Source organism: Pelmatolapia mariae, linkage group LG2 (assembly GCF_036321145.2).
Source record: "Pelmatolapia mariae isolate MD_Pm_ZW linkage group LG2, Pm_UMD_F_2, whole genome shotgun sequence".
Taxonomy (NCBI): domain Eukaryota; kingdom Metazoa; phylum Chordata; class Actinopteri; order Cichliformes; family Cichlidae; genus Pelmatolapia; species Pelmatolapia mariae.
In genome coordinates, this window is record NC_086228.1 from 28,448,420 (window position 1) to 28,471,501 (window position 23,082).

General features: G+C 38.5%; 1 protein-coding gene and 1 long non-coding RNA gene across 2 annotated transcripts; one reads left to right on the top strand and one right to left on the bottom strand.

The window, feature by feature from the left end:
• Positions 1-11,738: 11,738 nt before the first annotated feature.
• LOC134634266 (uncharacterized) lies at positions 11,739-14,213 on the top strand. Its single transcript, XM_063483382.1, has 5 exons — positions 11,739-11,889; positions 12,431-12,682; positions 12,771-12,890; positions 13,292-13,411; positions 13,496-14,213. The coding sequence occupies exons 1-5, from the start codon at positions 11,739-11,741 to the stop codon at positions 13,675-13,677; spliced, it is 825 nt and encodes a 274-aa protein (XP_063339452.1). The 3' UTR covers positions 13,678-14,213.
• Positions 14,214-22,078: 7,865 nt separating this feature from the next.
• On the bottom strand, positions 22,079-22,703 carry LOC134637012 (uncharacterized). The gene is made up of 3 exons (XR_010095045.1): positions 22,530-22,703; positions 22,365-22,443; positions 22,079-22,250 (listed from the first exon to the last, which is right to left on the bottom strand). It is a non-coding gene; the product is annotated as an uncharacterized LOC134637012 (long non-coding RNA).
• Between the last annotated feature and the right edge of the window lie 379 nt (positions 22,704-23,082).

Below are 23,082 nucleotides of genomic sequence, written 5' to 3' on the forward strand. Positions count from 1 at the left end.
CTTCAAGTTACTCGTTACTTTCAGAGTAACTAGTTATTAGGCAAAGTAACTTTGGTTTTACTCAGAATTCTCTTGTTAATGTGTTGCTTCCGTAACTGGATACCCAGCAAGATTGCCAGTCTTCTAGCTTGCTTACTTGCCACAAGTGCACTGTGCCACCTACCAATAGAAAGGAAAAAATAATGTGCACATTTCCACGAGAGAAATCCCACGCCTGGACTGTCGTTGACCGCCGCATGATTCTAGCCTGCTTTTTACATCCAACACAAAAACTGCAGTCGTGGTGCTTTCGATTGTACTCAGAACTTGGAAATTCTGCCTTCTGAATAGGAAGATGTAGGTAACACCAGACTGCAGATGAGCTGCATACAGAGCTGGACTGGGACAAAAAAAATCGTCCCGGGCATTTTGACTACAGACCGGTCCACCATTATAGGAAAAATCATAAAGCCTTTGAATGAAAATAAACACTGTTGTGACAGTGATGTACACTGTTCTGATGGTATATATGTATCAATCTATCAATCGTTTGTTGTAAGATGCAGATAATTATTTATTAAAAGCTAGACATTTTAAATGAGAATAAGAAAGAAAAGTATTTCCTTGTGCCCCCCTTTCCCTGTTAATGCCCTACATGGACCCCTGGCAAAACTTTGCTAGACCCGCCCCTGCACAGTTACCAGCTGTCAGCTACGTAAAAAAAGGATCCTGGTGTTATTTGTCTCTCAGAAACAGCTCATAACTTCCCTTCAACTCATTCATTTCACCTAAAAGGTAAACCTGTTTCTCCATCACCTGTTCAGCTCTGATGATTCAGTAAGGACATCTCTTGGTTTCATCTTCATGTTTCCCTCTTACCAGATAACCAAACCGATATCATGACCAGCAGCTTTACAGCTGTGGCTCCAGCAAACATCAGCTGATACTAGAAATTAATATTAAATAAATTCTAACAACAGCTGATCAAACGTGCTGCTGTTGTTTAGCGCAACATCTGCTTGTTTCCTCTTTCTGGCACAAAGTGGGCGATAAATAAACAAGAGAGAAAAGCCGATCAGCTGATCATTGATCAGTTTCATGATTGAAGTAGAAACAGGAGAGGGAGGGGGAGAGAATGAGAGAAGAAGAGCCAGCTGTAGAGCAAACACAGAATAACTCCAGCTTTGTGTGTTTTTCATTCTAGCTGTGTTCCTTTTCACCTCAATACGAAACGCGTGTAATATTTTCTCTGAATACGAGACGATTAAGGTTTTTACGGGATGGTTGGCAACTCTAATAATTAACCGTATGAACAAAATAAAGTTCAACATCAGTAACATAGCACCCACCCAGCTGTATAGAAACTCCGTCATGCTAGCTAGCACGCAGTACGAAAAAGTCAGCATAATGAAAATAAACTCCACCTAAACTTGGTTTATATCTGACTCAGATAGACTGCAGGTCATAACTTCTTACCTGAAGTTCAGTTCACCTGATACTCGGACCGGCGGCCGCTTCGGGTCTCTCCTCTTGCCTCCCTTTTCCTTCATCCACCTGCTGGCTTCCACCACTTGCTGTTATTGACTCTGTGGAAGCTCCACGATAGCCACCACACGAAGTAACGAATAACGAGCCTATCTAAATCCCAGTAACGAGTAACGCGTTCCTGGTTTTGGCATAATAACTAGTTACCGTGCTCGTTACCACAATAATAACGTAGTTACTGTAACGCGTTACTTAATAACGCGTTAGTCCCAACACTGGTTATATGTCACTTTTCACAGTTACAGTTAACACAGTAACTGTAAAAAGAAAAAACTTAAACAGCTTAACAAAATCCAACATAATGTCTAAAGCTCACAAATGAAGTTTCATACAAAGTGCAACTATTCCTCTAATTATTCATTGATTATTTTTAAAGCGACCCATTCTTCTTACTCTGCAGAGGAAGAAAATGACCAGGAAGAAATCTTTGCTGATCTCAGGGTCGTGAAACGGCAGGCGAAACAACTGGAGAAAAGAGCGGAGCTAGAGTTTGGCCAAGTCAAGTACTCAAAGCGTCCTCGGCAGACTGAACCAATGGGAGATGATTGTTTGTATGCTAACGTTCATAAATTCACACAGACTGCATCACTGAAGATGGATGGAAAGAGGAGCTGATGTCAAAATGTCTAAAGGTCTTTAATTTAATGTGATTTCCCATCAGTAAAAATGTAAAAAAGCTAATACTTACTGATTTATTTTACTTTATCTGTATTATACCAGAGGACTACACATGTATTCTTTTATGATCTCTTGATTTACAGATAGTATGTTACATAAACACTGTGACCGTTTTCGTGCTTTTGTATTCTGCAGAAACTCTAATAGAACATTTTTATTTAGGAGTTTTTCTTTTTTTCACGTGAACTTGTCTAGTATTTGACTTGGTAGAAGTTGCACCAGATGATCCTTAAATTAGAAATAAAGTGATATACAGTGATAAAACACCCTGGTATAAACAGTTTTCCTCACAGATTCATCACAGATTCCTTACAAGAGATATTGATGTTCAAATGACATTCTCAAGGGAAAGGTGTGTGAGTCACCATCTCTGTATTTGCTGCAATTTGGAGAATCACTTGGATGAGGCTGTGAGGTTTCCTTTAAGACAAAGCAGGACTCAAATAGACTTAATGGACAATTAATTTACTTACAAGTGTCAAAATGTGCAACAAACAATCCCCAAACTGGATTCTCACAGTTGTGATGATCCAGATTCCAAGATGCCAGTGATTCTCTTCAACAGGCTGCTCTCCACTGGTTTCTGTGCACAAGAGGAGACAGGTAAGTTTCTTCACAAGATAACAAGAAGCGCAACAAACTAGCACAAGACCTGGAGTTACAGTGACTGTAGTTCCTCAATGATCCAGTGAAGACTGAGTAGCTCAGGTAGTGACTCTTGAGATGCTTTAATAAAGAGACCTGATGCTATCTTTTGAGGTGGCATATCTTTGAATTATATAAATAAAACAAAAGCCTATTGAAACAAAGGGGAAAAAGGTGTATCTGGTCAACAAATCAGTCTGAAGCAGTATTATTATTTATTACCACGAGATGGTGCTATTATGCAGCATTCTATTACTGTTTTAACTGTGTTTTAGTTACTTATCTGACTTTATTGTAAAGAAGAGGTCTTCAAGATTTGTACTATTAAAACTTTAAAGCTTTAAAGATGAACTGTAACTATTTTAATTATATTTTTGTATATATTCTCACAAAACCTCAGTTTTTAAATATGAAAGCAATCATTTTAGTACACAGTGTTTGTAAATAGTTATTGGTCAACATCCGGAGTGACCTATTCTTATTTGACAGAGATTGAAATTCTGAGATCAAATTCATATGTATATGCACTTAAAGTTAAAATACACTTAAAATACAGTTATGGCAGAAGAACTGTTTAAATAATATATAACTAATTTTAATCAGTTTAACTAGCTCCATCACTGTTTTATTAATAATCAGATATGATGGAAGATGTATCATTTTTACCATTTGTATTTATTTAATCTATTTAGATTTTGGTAAAGCACTCAGTTATCTACAATGTAAGTTTCTTTTAAATGCAGTTTTCAGACACTATCAGTGTATTTCAAACACTGTTTATTGGAATATATTATTGATTTTGGGTGTCAACTACAACTACGGTATATGTCAAAAGATTTGACATAAACAACAACTTGTCATAATTATGGGGCAAGTTAACTGAAACAAATGTCAGAATTGTTCATTTTATCACAGGAGGCATCTTTACATTTTGTAGAAAGGCTACAACCATTTAAAATGGCTCTATTTAATGATAGTGTATTAGAGCCACATTAAGAAAAAAATATTACTGATCACTTCAGGAATAATGTCCAAATTTTGAGATTAAAGTCAAAAATCTATTTCAAGTCTAAATTTGGAGAGTACAGTTGTTTTAAGACAAACCGCTAGACTACCTATACTCACTGAGTCAGTGAAACCGTACCTTTTTAAATCTACAAAAGGCATTTTTGTCATGGCTGTGGAACGGACTCAGGAGCAGACTGAGAAAGCACGGTTCAAATAACTTTTTATTAATCACACTGGTGCGCTATATACATGTGAAGGGGGGGAAACACCAGGATCCCGGGGGTCAACAGCCTGTGGAAACACAAGTCTTCGCACTCGCTCCGCTCCTCGTCCAAAGAATCTCCACACAAGGAGCTCACTTTCACTCACGGGGTCCAGGGGTCACAAACAACGAGGGTTAGTCGAAGGCAAGCACGGGAACAACAGAACCACAATGGAGCCAGGCAATACTAACCAGAGTTACTCAATATTCCAGCAACGAGTAGCTCAGAGCCCTTGCCTTAAGAAGAGCCAGAGATCAAGTGCAAATCACCGGAGATCAGCTGCAGGTGTGTAGGCCAAGGGCGGGAGCCCAATCTGAGCTCCGCTCAGGCAGACAGGTAAGAGAGAGAGAGAGAGAAAGGCGAGGAGAGCAGAGAGAGCAAAACAACAAACAATTGTGGCCACACTGGGCTGGCCGGGGAGGCACAGGGACCATGTCAATTTTGTAGAGTGTGGCAGCTTTTTCAACAACTATAATTGATTATAACATATATGTATATGTTATATGTATATATATGCACCTGCAGCTGATCTCTGGTGATTTGCAGTTCATATATATAGACTACACGCCTTTGGAGCAGAGGATCGCAAGTTCAATTCCTGCCTGGGGCGTCTGTATCCAGTAAGGGTCCTAAGGCTAGACCCCCTATGCTAAGCGAGCCTACCGCAGACATGAGCGAGACAGATAAATATGAAGGCATGCCGGCTCGGACGTCGCCCGGATCAACAAGGTCCGCGTCAGGTGTTGAGGAACCAGGGCAGCCTGACGACAAGTGGGCTACTGGAACAAGAAGGCATCGGTGGGCAAGAGATGAAAACACGGCGTTGTTGGAATGCTACTACGCAAGTAACCCTGGCGGAAGGGGTTACATGAATAGGATGAGGGACCTATGGATTCTTTGATACCCAACATCCACAATGACGGCGAAACAACTAGTAGCTCAGTGTTCCAACATTCGAAAGAAGGGACTGCTATCACAGCTAGAGATTGACGAGGTACAACATAAATGCTATGGCAAGGAGGAGTCAGGACGCCAGGTCAGGGGGGAGATATCATCACCCCCACCCGAGATTGGGTACATAGCCCCAAGTGCGATAGGAGAAGGATCGTTGAGTGCGAGAGGAACTGACCTGAAAAATAGGATCATGGCCAAGCTTGAAACCTGGATCCCCCGTAGCCAGTTACCAAGATTACGTGAAGTACCCTCAGAAGGCCTGCTAGATGATGTTAATGCAGCACTACGGACGATACCTACAACCACGATTACCGACACTAACAAGCTGATCTACACTACGGCAGCAGTGATCAGTGAGATGCTTGGCTACAAGTTGAACAGCCACAAGGGGCAGTACCCTCCATGGAGAAGGAGGCTAGAGGGCAAGATCAAAGTAGCACAGAGGGAGGTTAGCCAACTAACGGAGTTGCAGAAAGGTGCGACAAAGAAGGTGCATAAGAAATACAGCAAGCTGTCCATACCTGAGGTCTTGGAAACTGCCAAACAACGACTCACAGCCTTGGCCAGCCGCTTGAGGAGGTACACCAGAGAGATAGAAGGCAGGAGAATAAACCAGCTGTTCTCCACAGAACCAGCAAAGGTGTACTCTCAGTGGCAAGGGAACAATAAGAGAACAGCACCACCAAGGCAGGAGGCAGAACAATACTGGAAGAGCATATGGGATAAGGACGCAACCCATAACGGCAATGCTCAGTGGCTAGTGGATCTGAGGGCAGACCACAGCGACCTCCCCGAACAGGGTGCAGTAACCATCACAGTGGCAGATATCCAAGAAAGGGTCTCCAGTATGAAGAGTTGGACAGCACCAGGCCCTGACCTTGATCACGCCTACTGGCTGAAGAAGCTGACTGCACTCCACGAGTGCCTGGCAGCACAAATGAACCAGCTGCTAGTCGACGAGATACACCTGGAATGGCTAACCGAAGGCCGGACAGTCCTGATCCTCAAGGACCCCCAGAAGGGACCGGCCCCCCCAACTACTGACCAATAACCTGCCTCAGCACCACGTGGAAGCTCCTGACAGGCATCATAGCGGCTAAGATGAACAGGCACATGGGTCAATACATGAGCGGGGCACAGAAAGGGATGGGCAAGAATACCAGAGGCGCAAAACACCAGCTACTGGCAGACCAATCAGTCAGCCGAGACTGCAGGACCAGACTGACCAACCTGTGCACTGCCTGGATTGATTACAAGAAGGCCTATGACTCAATGCCCCACACCTGGATCCTGGAATGCTATATAAGATCAACAGGACCCTGAGAGCCTTCATCAGGAACTCAGCAGAAACCCAAGAAAGAGGAGGGAGACGAGGAACCATCATGGAAGGACAGGCCCCTGCATGGTATGTACCACCGTCAGATAGCGAAGGTGGCTGATACCCAGAAATCCTCCGAGTGGCTGGACAAAGCTGGACTGAAAGACAGCACATAGGCACTAATCATGGCAGCACAGGAACAAGCTCTGGACATAGTGGTGGTAGAAGAAGACAGCTGTAGTGATAGATGCAGTGGTTCCCAATGACAGCAGCATCAGGAAGAAGAAACACGGGAAGCTCAAGAAATACCAAGAGCTCAGAGAAGAGCTCGAGAAAATGTGGAGGGTGAAGGTAACAGTGGTCCCATTGGTAATCGGAGCACTTGGTACGGTAACTCCCAAACAAGGCGAGTGGCCCCAGCAGATCCCAGGAACAACATCAGAGATCTCTGTCCAAAGGAGTGCAGTCCTAGGAAGAGCTAAGACACTGCGCAGGACCCTCAAGCTCCCAGGCCTCTGGTAGAGAACCCGAGCATGAAGGACAGACCACCCACAGGGTTGAGTGGGGATTTATTTTTATTTTTAGGGAGAGAGAGGGAGAGAGACAAAGTACTATTAGCAATTGGCTGTTCCTAACAGCATTTGGCTGTGTTATCAAATTACTCTCTGTTTGCAAACATTTTCAATAAATTCACATTTTGCAGTTTTATTTTAGTTAAGTGTTCAAATTCTGTGAATGTCTTATACATGCACTGCATGTAAAAATAAAAAAACTAGTGCCTTGGAGAACAGCACTAACAGTCTGTTAGTTTCAAAGGGTTGGAGTAACATGTAAGAGCTATTTATACTATTTAGAATTAACTGTCATGGTTCCTGGGTCGCCGATTAAGTGTTTTGAGTTATGTGGGTTCATGATTTACTTTGGTTTTATATATTTAATTTTGTTCTAGTTCTTCAGTGTTTCATCCTTTGAGTATATTATTCCCAGCACCCAGCAGAGTGTTGTTATCCATGTTACAGGTTACTCCAGCCCTTTTAAACTAACAGACCCTTAGATACGGATGGTTCTTGTTGAGAACCAGTTCCCACTGTTTCAATGAATTGGAATTGTTTGCCATTTTTGCAAACAATCACCCTATCGATTCCAGCCCCTTGAATGACGTCGTCATGTTGCGTAGCGTCATTCACCCGACAGGAAACATGACAACTAAGTGGCACAAACGCTCAAAAGTTTGGTTATACTTTACGAGAACAGATGACAGCAGGGCAACAGCAGGGCAACTTGGGTTTCTTAGGCAGTTACAGCTGGGTGAGTCCCCTCACACATCGGTTTCATCAAAGCTTTGCACTGGTTGCTGGGTAAGATCGATAGGATCAGAGATTTGGACTCTTTAAACAGACAGCCAATCCCTCCTTCCTGTATTGGGGTGCTCAACACCACTTTACTGTCTGTCTTGAGTTCACTAGAGTTCACAAGAGAAATGTTTCAGTGGTTGAAGCTGAAGCTTTGGAGACATGTAGTGTAAGTTTCAGAGAAGAGGAATTTGTGGAGAATTTCAAGTCAACTGTCAAAGAAAGATGATTTTTTTTTCATAAAATTTTGTTCATTAAAATAACCTTGTTGAATTTGAATAGAAATGTCCTTTAATTTCTCTGGAATCTTGCAGCATTTTTTGATAAAAGTTGGGACACATATAAAGAAGGTAAAAGAAAGGAGTATTCATTTGACAATTTCATGTCAACAACCACAGATGATATTTAATTAATTTTTATTTGACGTTATAATCAAATGTGCATGTTGAAATTAACAAGAAAAGTCCTTTAATTTCTCCAGAGTTATGCAGTGAATTGAGATGAAACTCTGCACACATACAGTGTGGGTGTCAAAGACGAGGAATCCATTGCACAATTCATGTCACCTCTCACAAATGAATTTTAAATAAATTGTTAACATGACATTATCACATTCTTTGAATGTTGTGAAATTTGAGCAGACTTGTCCTTTAATTTCTTGGGAGTATGAAAGCAGTTTCAGATGAAACTTGGCATAGACGTACAGTAGGTGGCCCAGAGGATGAATGTGTGGAAAGTTTGACGTCAACTATCAAGGATGATTTTTAATGTTAAATGTTAAGTTTTTAATTTTAGGGTTAGGGTTTGGTCTAGTCAATTTCACTTCCTTCTGTGCAAAATAACTTCCATGGTGAAACTAACATGTGACCTCAACATGCATAACTTCAGAAAACATTTTAAAACCAGTGAACAACAGAACAATCATTGATGTCTATGAATGTGTTTTGAGAATTGAAGTATTCTGTAATTAAAACTTGAATATAAAATGGATATTTTATCATGTATGTGTTGAACTGGCTTGAAAATACATATAAACCTCTTACTTGTTTTAATTGGAATTTTATTTAGTTACTGCATCTATTTTAAATTTTAAATATTACAATGTCAGTGAAACTGCATGATTAGCTGAACGAGAAAATTACACATTTAGTTTCAAAGTATTAGTATCTCTAAACTGAAAGACAACTTCTCTCTTTTCTCTCTCTTTAGTTCCATTCTAACCACACTTCCGTTCTTTCTGAGTTCACACGTTCTTATCTGAAACTGATCACTAATGACAGCTGCTTTCAGTAGTTAGACTAGAGTAGTTTATCTGAAGGTTGCCAGAACGTGGGAGCTCCTATCAAACTCTGTCATAATCATCAGTAGTGTAGTCCTATTTTAAATAATTAATTACTGATCGTGTTAATTCAGGTTCCTCCTTGTGGAAAAAAATAATGATTATGAAGAGAAACAGCTAGTTGCTTTTAGTTTTAGTGAGCTAGCTTTCAAACCCAAGTTTTAGATTTAAATAATTTAATAATTTTAATAACAACTTCCTCTGACATTATAGGTGTGATGATTTGCCCTGTTATTTCACTGAAGCTCTGCAGTTACAGAAATAAACAAATCAAACAAAAAAATGAAACAAAGCAAAAAAGAAAGAAAGAAATATGCAGAGTACTTTTATTTTACAAATTTCAAAGAATAATAAGATGAGTATACCAATGGCTTTTGTCAAAGTATTCACACACTGCTGCAGGCACAGCATGCCCATAAAAAGGTTTTTGGTTCAGTGAGGCTCTGCTTTCACAATATTAAACACACTGAAAATGAACAGTCTTCTTTGGTCAGCAAACACAAAATGAAACCAATCACAAAAAGAAAGAAACTACTTTTCACTATTTTACTCATTTCAAAGAATAATAAGATTATTATACCAATGCCTTTCATCAAAGTATTCACACACTGTTCTCTGAGGGTGGGATTCACATTTAGGATCAGTAGTCTGCACAGGTAGACAATCTGAGCAGGCCTATGATTCAGATGAACACTTAGATGAGCAATAAAATGTGTTGCTCACTGAAAATGCTTTGTCCAGATTAAGACAATTTTCTTAAATATTTCATTCATTCTGAATCGAGACAATACAGCCAAGTATTTAAAACATGCTTTTGAGTGTCTCTTTTTAGTACTTGTACTGGTTTGAATGAGCATTGGCAAAAACAACCACTCAAACCACCAATTAGCCTAAATACCATAAATGCCGAATCCCTAAACTTTGCATTTTTAAATGCTTTAAAAGTATTTCTTTTTTCTTCATAGATGTGTAGATAAGGTACTTTGTATCAGCACCAAAATATGGACTTAAGATGGAATATAAATGGGGCTGCTGTTGAATTGCATTAAACTGCATGAATGTTGTAGACACTGAGTGATGGGCAGGATATGGTTAGTTTGTTACCGATCTAAAAATAGTCCAGTGACATTGTGTGCAATAATTAAACAAAGTCTGAGGAAGATCTGCGAGGTTCCTTTTATTTCTGCGAAGTAATGAAAATGCTACTTGTACTTCCTTTTTCACATTTCCACACACAGAGTAAGAACAACTTTTTTAAAAGAGGCAGATCAGTAGCAGAAGCCATTTCTGACTGTTAACTGCTGGACATATTTGCATATCATTTAATAAAGTACTCTGATGGCTGCCAACTGTGTCAACACACACTGAACAGTGTGGAGACATGGAAGCTGTGCTGGGATTGATGGTGATCCTACTGGGAATGTCTCATGGTGAGCTGTTCTTTTTACATGTGGAACTTAAAACCTTTTTAACCTGTACAAAATATCTGACATCGACATCAGAGATGTTAAAGCAGGACAAATACTTACACAAAGTTACAATATGTGTACTTTGATTTCTTTTTATTAAATCAATGTAAGAATCTATTGGCTCCATCTGCAGCACGTGACCATTTGATCAGAGCTTTAGTTCCTTTGTTTAGTCTTTTTACCAGTTTTAGTAACAGTGGAAAATTCTTAGCTCACTATGCACCTTGGCAGACTTGTTGCAGTGTGTTTAAGTGAGTTCTGGCTTTAGGACTTTGTTCTTTCCATCCTTATCAGAGACATCAAGCTTATTTGTTACTTTGATCGACTGCCTGATTTTGAAGAATCTGTCTCAACTTATTGATTGGCTGTAACTAGGAATCCAGATCTTAAGTTATTTAAGTCATGCAGTGACTACTGATATGCTGAAGAATGTATAGGTTGCTTTACTTTTTCATTTTTAATGACACCTTCAGCAATGAACATCTCCGTCCTGTTTGTGTGAAGATTATTTTTTCTGAAATATTGCTTCCTGTTTTCTGTTTGATATTTATTTTCTTTTGGTTACATGAAGATACTTTAGTTTTTGCATTCAGCTAAAATGTGGAGACTGTATCTACCTGTATTTCTTAATTATTAATATATTAGTAAATGTTGGACACATTCGTGTGATAACTTTGGGATTATGGATGCAGCATTTTGTTCTTGAGCCTCTATTACCTACAATTGTCAAAACTGCTACCTACTCTGAGTAAAATATTAAGAGCTGACAGATTTATGGCAGTAATGCTACTTCAAATAATTTGATACCATTCAATCAAAACACTGGGTTATCCAAAACATAATTAGGCATTAGGTATAAACATGGTAATACTAAAACTACTTTTTAACAAGTAAAAGTCCTCACATCAGGTAAATTTTGGATTGCTGAAAATGTTAATCAAATTTTTATTGTCATTTATTAGGTAGAAACTAACAAATCTCAAATGTTTTTCTTTTTAATGTTTCAAATTTGCAGGTGTGGAAACTCACTGTGATGGCAGACAGGATGGAGCTCAGTGTTATGGAGCTTTGGGAGGAACTGTGGACATCCAGCTGATGGACAGCACCTCAGAAATACCTAGAATCCAACTGTTAAAGAATTACAAAGTAATACTACTTGTCAAAAAAAGTTATGTTATTTATAATACCATGGAACATAGATCTCGCATCTTTTTTCCCAGCAATAGAACATTTAGGATCAATAACCTGAGCAGGAATGACAGTGGTAAATATACCCTTAAAACCTTTGATTCAGATGGAAGATCATCAGACGAGCGGACTTTACAGTTGTTCATTCAAGGTAAATGTTGGGAAATGCAGCCTTTAATTGATGTAAATGCAGTATTGTTTTGGTTATCTTTATAACATAGAGCACAGAATTTCACATACGTACATTTTGTGGATCCCCTGTTTTGAATTAGCAAACCATAAATAATGATAATCTACATGATGCACACTACATTCACCAAAGTATTGGCCACATCTCTTAATCTTTGAATTCTGATGTTTTTAGTTCCACTGGCACAGATGTATGAAACCAAGCACCTCGCCATGCAGTCTGCCTCTACAAACATTTGTGAAGTAATGAATAATTCTAAAGAGTTCACTGAAATTGTGTTTGTTACTGTAACAGGATGCTACCTTTGCAGCAAATAATTTTGAGATATTTCTTCCCTCCTAGATATTCCATAACTGATAGTGTTGCAAAGTAGTAGATTTTAGGAACTATGGAAAATCAGCTACCAAGTTACAGACCATGTAAAGTTACATAGAAGGAAGCACAGTGCATGAAAGTGCATCTTGTTATAATACCAAAAGTCATCTGTGTGTGTTTCTCTCAGCTCCTGTGTCCTCTGTCCTGCTGGTCTCTGAGTGTCTGTCCCAGGGAGAGATGAGGGTGTCCTGCTCCTCTGAGGGAGGGGACAGTCCTCAGTACAGCTGGACTCTGGATGGCCGCACACTGACAGATGCTGAGCTCCTTTCTGGAAATAATGAGAGTAACAACATCACTCTGAAACAGCACGTCTCAGGAAGTCTGGTCTGCTCAGTCAGGAACAACGTCAGTAATGTCTCCAAAGAACAGAAGACCTGTAGTGAGTGATAACATTTTGAATAAAAGTCAATAATAACGACTAATTCACTTTGAAGGTCTTTCATGAATGATCTGTTTTTTGCTCACAGGCTTCATTAACTGCACCTCAATCAATGGGACACAGATATTAGGGTGGGTGCATGCAGACAGTAACAGCCTGTGTATTGAACCAACAACTGAACCTACACCAGTCACACCAACTGCAGTGGGTAAGGAGACTAACATAGTGTCTTAAGTTACTTAAGTCATGCGGTGACTACAAATATTTTGAAGAATGTATCAGTTGCATTACCTTTTCATTTTAATGCCACCTTCAGAAATGAACATCTCCGTCCGGTTTGTGTGCAGATTCTTTTTTCTGAAATACAGCTTCCTGTTTTCTGTTTTGAAAACAGATAACCCTCTTTAATGAAACTGCCATCAGTGATGGCACATGGTATATAAATGAGTAAAAATGAACTCTGATTAAGGGCATTCATTCATGTATTTTTTTTCTTTCTATAAACTATGGTACATGAGTGAAAACTCTACTGTGACTTTTCTTTCACAGCTCTAACTTGTCATAAACATTTTTGTGTCTAACACATGCATGATTTATTTTCATGCATAGGCTTCATTAACTGCACCTCAATCAATGGGACACGGATATTAGGGTGGGTGCATGCAGACAGTAACAGCCTGTGTATTAAACCAACAACTGAACCTACACCAGTCACACCAACTGCAGTGGGTAAGGAGACTAAAATTGAAAACTTTACAGTGACTCTTCTTTCACAGCTCTAACTTGTCATAAACATTTTTGTGTCTAACACAGGTACTTCCTGGTTCATATTTGGTTTGAAAGCTGTTGTGATAATTCTGTCATTAAGTGGGATTTGGATCTGGTTCACTTGGAAGAAAAAAACAATATTGGAAGACTCTACTGTCCCACAAAGGATGGTATCTCCAGATAACTCTGTTTTCATGATTGAAATGAGTCCTTACTCCAACACCTAGTGTCACCTTTCACCTGCTGTACATTTGTCACATATCTGTGTAGGTGTGGAAATAAGAATTAGAGTGTTTTTCCTTTCCTTTTAATTCATTCCACATTTTTCCACAAGAAAACAACTGTGTATAAATTTCCATAAAAATGTGATTCTTTCTGTAATTTCTGTAATTTTATATTGTTAAAATCTCCCAATTTTTTTCAATCTTTGGGCTGAAGGAAGGACAATACTCGGTGTATAAATGCTCAATCAACAATTATTTTATTAAATACAATTCAACACTTTTGAGCATAAACCATCTGGATGGTGGAGGGTTACTCAAACTCTTATAGCTTCTAGTGGCCCCCACCTAGTCGTAAAAACATTCTTTCTCTCTTAGGGCACCTAAGTTATGACCTTGACTTCCTGTGCAGTATGTTCTGTTCTTTTCTAATCAGACAAATAAGGCGATGACTCTCTGAAAACAGTATAACATGGTATAAGATAATATAATCTCACAATATTTAGGTCCTCTTAAATATAATCAAAGTGGAAAAAAAGACTTTCTCCTTCATACTTTTATTTTGAATTAATTATTTCATCTGTAGTGCTGAAGGATACATTTGTGTACAGATCGTCTAAGGAGCTTGGAAAGAAAAGCGTCTGGACTTCTTTGAGTTGCTTGAAGACGTTTCACCTCTCATCCGAGAAGCTTCTTCAGTTCTAAGGGTGCAATTGGTGGGGAGTCCCAGATTTAAACCCAGTGGGAGTGTCCCCCCAAAGAGGGACAAAGGACCCCCTGATGATCCTCTACCTAATCACATGAGCCAAGGTGTGAAAGCGGGTGTGGGTCCTAATCAGCCACCAATTGGACCCTTAGAACTGAAGAAGCTTCTTGGATGAGAGGTGAAACATCTTCAAGCAACTCAAAGAAGTCCAGACGCTTATCTTTCCAAGCTCCTTAGACTACGATGACCTGGATGACTGAGAACCTTCACAGACATTTTGTGTACAGATGTTTTCACCATTTGTTGTTTGTTGCTGCATTTTAAAATAATCAACAATATAGCTGACAATGTGATGTCAGTGTGTGAATAAAGTGCCAATAAAAGAGTTTATTTCTGGTAACCATGCAGGAAGAGTCAAAGAAAAGAGACCATGGAGAACACAGAAGTAAAAACTTGGTGCTATAGATGAAAAGAGAAAAAAAGAACTAAAGTTAAACTTAAACATTGAAGTTAAAAGTGGATATCTTTTTCTCTATGTGGTAATTAAGTAAAATTAACTTATTTAGCACTTTTCACAGATAAAAATCACAAAGTGGTTCACAAAATGGTGTAGTGTTGGACAATAGAACTTAATTTTTGGGAAAATGATGCCAATAAAACTTTAATCTTGTTAAAGTGTGAGAAGAGATCAGATACAGATTTGATAACTGACAATTGGCAGAAAATCTTTTTTTCTTTTTTTTTATCTTATGGTGGAATTAAGTAAAAGATATTTTTCTGTTATCCATTGCATATTCAGCTTCATAAGAACATGCGCTAAAAATTCTGCCTGTAGACTCTGCTGGAGCCACTCTACTGCCCCTGTTGTTGCTGCGATGCTCCTCCTGTAAGCTAAGAACAGGAAACTGAAGACACAGAATGGAAGGGCTCATTAAAATACTGAAGATCTGGTGACTGTTAAGGTCGTCAGCAGATCTCAGTTTCTCCACCACTATTTTTGGGATGTGGTGGATTGAGAAATTCGTATGTCTGCAAATTTTTTAAAAGCAATATATTGTCGATTTGCAGGTCCACTTCGCCTATACAGAAAGTCTGGTTCAGCTCTTTGTTGAAAATGTTTTAATCTCTGATCCTGTGAGCCTTATGATTCCTATCTTATGGAGTAGCTATTCTGACCTCACTAAGTGTAAAGCTGGTATTTGCTTGGAAGCTAGCATCACATTTGAAGGAAACGATAAAGTAGAATTTGTGATACAGTAGACAACAACAAGTTGCCTGCTTGACCCCTTCTGATGCAGCAGAAAACAGGATTTTGAGGAAGATTTCCATGTTAATAGATTAGAAAGAATTATACACTATGAATCACGACAAGTCTTCCTATAGAGATACACACCAATTCTAATGCCCTTTGACAGACTGACTTTTCATTTTCATAACTTGTCGTTTAAAGATATTAGCTATACATAGTCCTATTACAGAACAAACAATCTTCAATAGAAAATAAATATTAAGAAAATGCTCCTAATCTGTATATATATTGATATCACATACTTTTACAGCAGATGGATAAATATTAGGAGTGGGACTCGTTTAAAAAAAAATTATGGAAATTATAGTATTTGTAATTAATCTCATTTAATCGCACAAGAAAATTGGCCTCAAAGCGCAAATATTTATTTATTTATTTTTTTAATTTGAAAGGGTTTTAGTGGGCAACAGAATCAAATAATAGACATGGACATGAATTGTCATGGGACCGAGTGGTCTGTACTGAACTGAAACCCAGAGTAGAGACTGCAGATGGTTTAACAATATTTTATTACGCTTAAGCGCTAGAAACATAGCAAGGACAAAAACAATAAGACGTAGAGTCTGACGTGGCGTGGCCTGGGAAACGTGGCAAGGACGAGGGAACGGGGCCTGAGATGCAGAGTGTAGCTGAGCAGGGAACAGTCACACTGAAGAGAGAAGACAGCGGAGTTAGGGAGGTAGTGGAGGTAGCTCTGAAATGGTAAGTAGTAAGTATAGCAATTCTTACTTGCAGTAGGGGACACAGAGTGTTGAGAGGGGAGTGACGAGAATCCAGGGGAGCTGAGTGGCGTGGCAAGGCTGACCTGAGATCCAGGTTCTTCAGATGGAGTAATTTTAATCTGTTTAATTAGCTCCATAACTGTTTTATTAATAAGAAAATATGATGGAAGATGTACCATTTTTACCATTTTTATTTATTAAATCTATTTAGATTTTAGAAAAGCATTCAGTTATCTACAATGTAAATGTAATTTAAATGCAGTTTTCAGACACAAACGGCACCAGTCACGGCTGGCAGCCGACGGCAGCAGTCATGTGGTGTTTGTTTGAAAGGACACAAAATGCAGGCACTTGCTGTGATGATGAGAGGGAGCTTTATTGTAATTGTATTGTTACAAGTCTAGGTTTAGCTAGAAAGGAGCAGAATATAACCAAGAACAATCATGGAGAGGCTCTGCATGGTAAAAGTTGCATGCACACTTGTGCTGTGTATGTTGAAACTTATTTTTGCTTCACTTCTTTCTGTGCAAAATTACTTGTATGGTGAAACTAACTAACATGTAACCTCAACATACATAACTTCAGAAAACATTTCAAAACCAGTGAACAACAGAACAATCATTGATGTCTACGAATGTGTTTTGAGGTTTGAAGTAATCTGTAATTTAAACTTGAATATAAATTGTAATTTGTATCATGTCTTTGTTAAACTGGTTTCAAAATACATATTAACCTCTTACCTTTTTTATTTTAATTTTATTTAGTTATTAGTTATTAAAAAAATTATTTGTAAATATTACAGTGTCAGTGAAAGTGCATGATTAGCTGAACAAGAAAATTACACATTTGGTTTGGAAGTATTAGTATGTCTAATCTGAAAGACAACTTCTCTCTTTTCTCTCTCTTTAGCCCTTTTCTAATCACTTCCTGTCTTTCTGAGTTCACACATTCTTATCTGAAACTGATCACTAATGACAGCTGCTTTCAGTAGTTAATACTGAAATACTGTGAAAGTAGTCACATTCTAACAGATCTAAATTTACATATTTTGATTTGAAGCTGATCACTAACAGGAAACATGGACAGTGTAAGTTGTGCCTTTTTGCATCTCAGTAAAATAGAGTAGTTTATCTGAAGGTTGCCAGAACGTGGAAGTTCCTATTAAAGTCTGTCAAACTGTCATGCTCATAATCATCAGTAGTGTAGTCTTATTTTAAATAATTAATTATTGACCATGTTAATTCAGGTTCCTCTTTGTGGAAAAAATAATGATGATGGAGAAAAACAGCTATTATTGAGAATGCATTAAGACAATACAGATTTTCAGAACTTGCATTGATATAAATAAAGAAGTATTGGCAAAAACAACAATTCAAACCACTAATAAGCCTAAATACCATAAATACCAAATCCCTGAACTGAAAATGTACATTTTTAAATGTTTTAAAAGTGTTTTTTTTTTCTTCACGGATGTGTGTATCTTTGTATCAGCACCAAAATATGGACTTAAGATGGAATATAAATGGGGCTGCTGTTGAATTGAATTAAACTACATGACATTGTGGTAGACACTGAGTGATGGGCAGGATAGTGTTAGTTTGTTACCGATCTAAAAAATAGTCCAGTGACAGTGTGAGTAATAATTTAAAAAAAAATCTGCAAAGTAATGAACATGCTAGTTGTACTTCCTTTTTCACATTTCCACACACAGAGTGAGAACAGTCTTTCTGTTGGGTTTTTGGTATGTTGGTTTTGCTTCCGTTTCTAATGTGAGGAGCTTTTTAAAAGAAGCTGATCAGTAGCAGGAGACATTTCTGACTGTTAACTGCTGGACATATGTGCATGCATTTAATAAAGAAACACACTGAACAGTGAGAAGATATGGAAGCTGTGTTGGGATTAATGGTGATTCTACTGGGACTGTCTCATGGTGTGATATTCTTTTTACATGTGACACTCATCATTTAATACTTTTTTTACCTGTACAAAATACCTATCATCGCCCTCAGACATGTTAAAGCAGCAAAAATACTTACACAAAGTTACAATATCTGTTTTTTGTATTTTATTTTATTAAATCAATGTAAGAATCTATTGGCTCCATCTGCAGTACATGACCATTTAAACAGAGCTTTAGTTCCTTTTTTTTGTCTTTTTACCAGTTTTAGTAGCAGTGGTAAATTCTTAGCCCACTATGCACCTTGGCAGCCTTGTTGCAGTGTGTTTAAGTGAGTTCTGGCTTTTTAAAGGACTTTATTCTTTCCGTCCTTATCAGAGACATTAAGCTTATTTGTTACTTTGATCGACTGCCTGATTTTGAAGAACGTGTCTTATTAACTTATTAATTGGATGCTACTAGGAATCCAGTTCTTAGGTTATTTATGCCACGTCGTGACTACTGATATGTTGAAGAATGTATCAGTTGCATTACTTTTCCATTTATAATGCCACCTTCAGAAATGTCTGTCCTGTGCAGTCTTTTTTTTTGAAATATGTCTTCCTGTTTTCTTTTTGACAAACACCCATTTCTTTCCTTTTTTTCACATGAAAATACTTTAGTTTTTGCATTTGTCTAAAATGTGGAGAATGTGTCTACCTGTATTTCTTAATTATTAATATATTAGTAAAGGTTGGACACATGATTGGACACAGGTTGGACATTGATAACTTTGGGATTATGGACGCATCATTTTGGTCTTGAGCCTCTATTACCTACAATTTGCAAAAATGCTACCTACTCTGAGTAAAATATTAAGAGCTGACAGATTTAGGCCAGTAGTGCTAACATAAATAATTTGATACCATTCAATCAAAACACTGGATTATCCAAAAGATAATTTGATATTAGGTAAAAACAAAAATACAGAAATACCTTTTTGAGTAAATGAAAGTCCTCACGTCAGTAAATTTTGGTTTGCTGATAATGTTAATTCAGTTTTTGTTGTGATTTATTTGGTAGAAACTAACAAGTCACAAATGTTTTTCTTTTTTTAATGTTTCAAAATTTGCAGGTATGGAAACTTACTGTGATGGCAGACAGTATGGAGCTCAGTGTTATGGAGCTTTGGGAGGAACTGTGGACATCCAGCTAATGGACAGCAGCTCAGAAATACCTAGATACCATTTGTTAAAGAATTCATTAGTAATACTATTTGTCAGAAATAATAAGGTTATTTCTAATACCATAGAATATAGAGCTGTCTTTTTTCCTAGTAATGGAACATTTAGGATCAATAACCTGAGCAGGAATGACAGTGGTGATTATACCCTTCAAACCTTTGATTCAGATGGAAGAATATCAGACATGTGGACTTTACATTTGTTTATTCAAGGTAAACATCAGGAAATTCAACCTTTAATTGTTGTAAATGCAATATTGCTTTGGATATCTTTATAATATAGTATACATAATCTCAGATACGTATATTTTGTGAACCCCCTGTTTCGAATTAGCATATGAATTAGCCATAAATAATGATAACCTACATGATGCACACTACATTCACTGAAGTATTGGGTCACATCTCTTAATCTTGGAATTCAGCTGGTTTCAGTTCCATTGACACAGATGTATGAAACCAAGCACCTCGCCATGCAGTCTGCCTCTACAAACATTTGTGAATTAATGAATAATTCCAATGAGCTCACTGAGGTTGTGTATGTTACTGTAACAGGATACTACCTTTGCAGCAAGTTATTTTGAGATATTTCTTCTCTCCAAGATATTCCATAATCAACTGTAAGTGATATTTTTGCAAAGTGGAAGATTTCAGTAGCTACAGAAACTCAGTGCCAAGTGGCAGACCATGTGAGAGATTAGGGGCATCAAGTGCTGAGGCACATGAAAGTGCATCTTATTATGGTATCAAAAGTCATCTTTGTGTTTTTCTCTCAGCTCCTGTGACCTCTGTCCTGATGGTTTCTGAGTGTCAATTCCTGGGACAGATGAGGGTGTCCTGCTCCTCTGAGGGAGGGGACAGTCCTCAGTACAGCTGGACTCCGGATGGACGCACACTGACAGATGCTGAGCTCCTTTCTGGAAATATTAAGACTAACGTCATCACTCTGAAACAGCACATCTCAGGAGATCTGGTCTGCTCAGTCAGGAACAACGTCAGTGACGTCTCCAAAGAACAGAGCATATGTACTTGTGGTGAGTGAGAACACGATGAAAAAAATAACTTAATGATTATATTATCTGTAATATATTGTCTGTGCACCTGCAGCCATAAACAGTCTGTCTTAAACCAACAACAGACAGTGGTTTTGATGGCAATTCCATTTTTTTTTTTTGGAGAACCGGCTCTTTTGGCTCGGCTCACTAAATAGAGCAGACTCTTTCAGCTCCCAAGGAGCTCTTTGTGTTGTTTTGTTGCTTTAATTAATTTATTATCAGCAACAATATAAAGTTATACACAAAAATAAATTACTAATGAAAAAACGTGTTTATTATCTATGTATGTTTATTATTTACATATGCTTTTATTTATTCAGGCCACATAAATTATAAATGATAAATGTTAAATATCAAATAAATTATAAAATACAAAAAAAAAAACTATTTACAATTTAACTTTTAACTCTTTAAATTTTCTGTTTTTTTCCTTTTAAACAAATTTAAAGTGAAACAACACAAAACACTGCAAACCACAACACAATAAAATATAGATTCAAATATGCAAAACAAAAAGAAAAAAAAAAGCACCTTCAATAATATCACACTCAACACTAGAATTACTGAGCCTTTTTTTCCCTGGTGCAAGTCCCTACTACTAGATTTACTAGCCTGCGCAAATTTGCGTAAATTCCCCCCGACCCTAACACCTCTTGGCACCCCGCTGAGATTTTCACAGGTCTTCAGCTCCATTGTTCTCCCGCTTTTGCTGTGCAAAGACACCCTCCCCCAACCCCCAACCATGAGAGATTCAGGTCTTTCCTTCCCTGCAAGGCTACTTTCCTTCCTTACCTGCAGCGTACAATACACCATGTTAGTTCTTGTCAATCCTTGTCACAACATTGCATGCCTGTCCATAAACACATATACACAGAGTTGTACATATATTTATATAGCCACACCTTACATAATATGCATAAAGTCTAGTTATACACACACCAATATTTTTGAATACACGTGTCCACATTTATGTTTCCAGATTGTTTGTATAGTGCACTTTCTATACCGTGCTCTTTGTACAGTTTTTATTTAGCTGCTTTTGTCTTGCACTGTCCACTTTTTTGCAATGACAATGCAGATTTTCCACTTGTGGGACAAATAAATGCAGGTTTGCTGTGTGTGTGTGTGTGTGTGTTTGTGCAACATTGGCATTTGTTTACTCAGATCCAAGGCAGGCCAAACCTCTGTGTTACAACCTACATACAAAAGACACACATTCACAATATATGGGTACACAAGTCTGTTTTATTTCAAAGTGTTTCAAACTTTACAGCATTTGCAGACCCAGTGTCCATCATCCCTGCATTTGGTACAGGTGAATTTCTGACATGTTGCACAGGTAAACCTGCTGCGATTCCTGTTGCAGCTCTCTTGCACCTGTCACTGTGTTGTCTTTACAGTACCTGGCACAGCAGCTGCAGCAGCTTCAGCAGCCTGCCTCTGTGCTAATATTTCCTTGAGCTGCATGAATCGGCAATGAAGTTGCTGAGCTAGAAGACTCAGAAACAATCTTCTTTTGCCTGTCCACCCTGTACATGCCTTGTACAAAATGTAGGCATTCACCGCCGCCAGGTCCAGCATATTGTAGAAAACCGCTACTGGCCACCTGCGTGTTGCTGCTCTTACGGAATACATCCATGCCATTTGGTCCAACACGTCTACACCACACTGTAAAAGCAGAGAGAGAGAGTCATGAGTATATGTTTTTTTTCTATAGGCCTGTATAACACACATCAGAAAACATTGTAGCACTGGTGTAAAATTGTACACACATTCACATACCTTCATGTGGTTATAGTCTGTTATCGTGTTGGGTTTCCTCTTTCTGCCGTCACCGATCGTCACGTCTTGGTGCATGGAACTTAGAAGACACACAGTCTTGTTTTTTTTAGGTGCATAAATTGTCAAGGAGACACTGCCACTTCTAAGCACTGAAGTGGAGAATACCTCTCGCTTTGCAGTATCTTTTGCAAGTTGAGGAAGTTCACGCCGGACTTTATTCACCGTGCCCAGTAACGTTGTTTTGCGCTGCAGCAGTCTGTGCGACAGTGACAGTGAAGTAAAGAAATTGTCCGTTGTGACGTTTCTCCCATCATCCAAAAACGGCTCCATCAGTTTCATGACCACGTTCTTTGCCAGCCTCTCTCCCTTCTGACGACTGGGGTCCTTTCCCAAGTAAGGAGATGCACTGCAGACATATTTGGTGTCCAAATCCGTGGCCATCCAGAACTTGATCCCAAATTTGTCTGGCCTGGTTGCAATATACTGTGTGAATGGACAACGAACCTTGGTAGGGAACAGCTGTTCATCTATGGTCATGTGTTCTCCTGGAGTGAAACTCTTAGCACAGTTCTCGTTGAAGCGTGTCCAGATGTCGGAGATCGCCGCAAATTTGTCTGTTTTCACCCGTTCTGCCCGCGTGTCCCTGTCATCAAATCGAAGGTGTTGCATAATTGAAATGAATCTATCTCGGGGCATTGTCTCTTTGATTACTGGCACC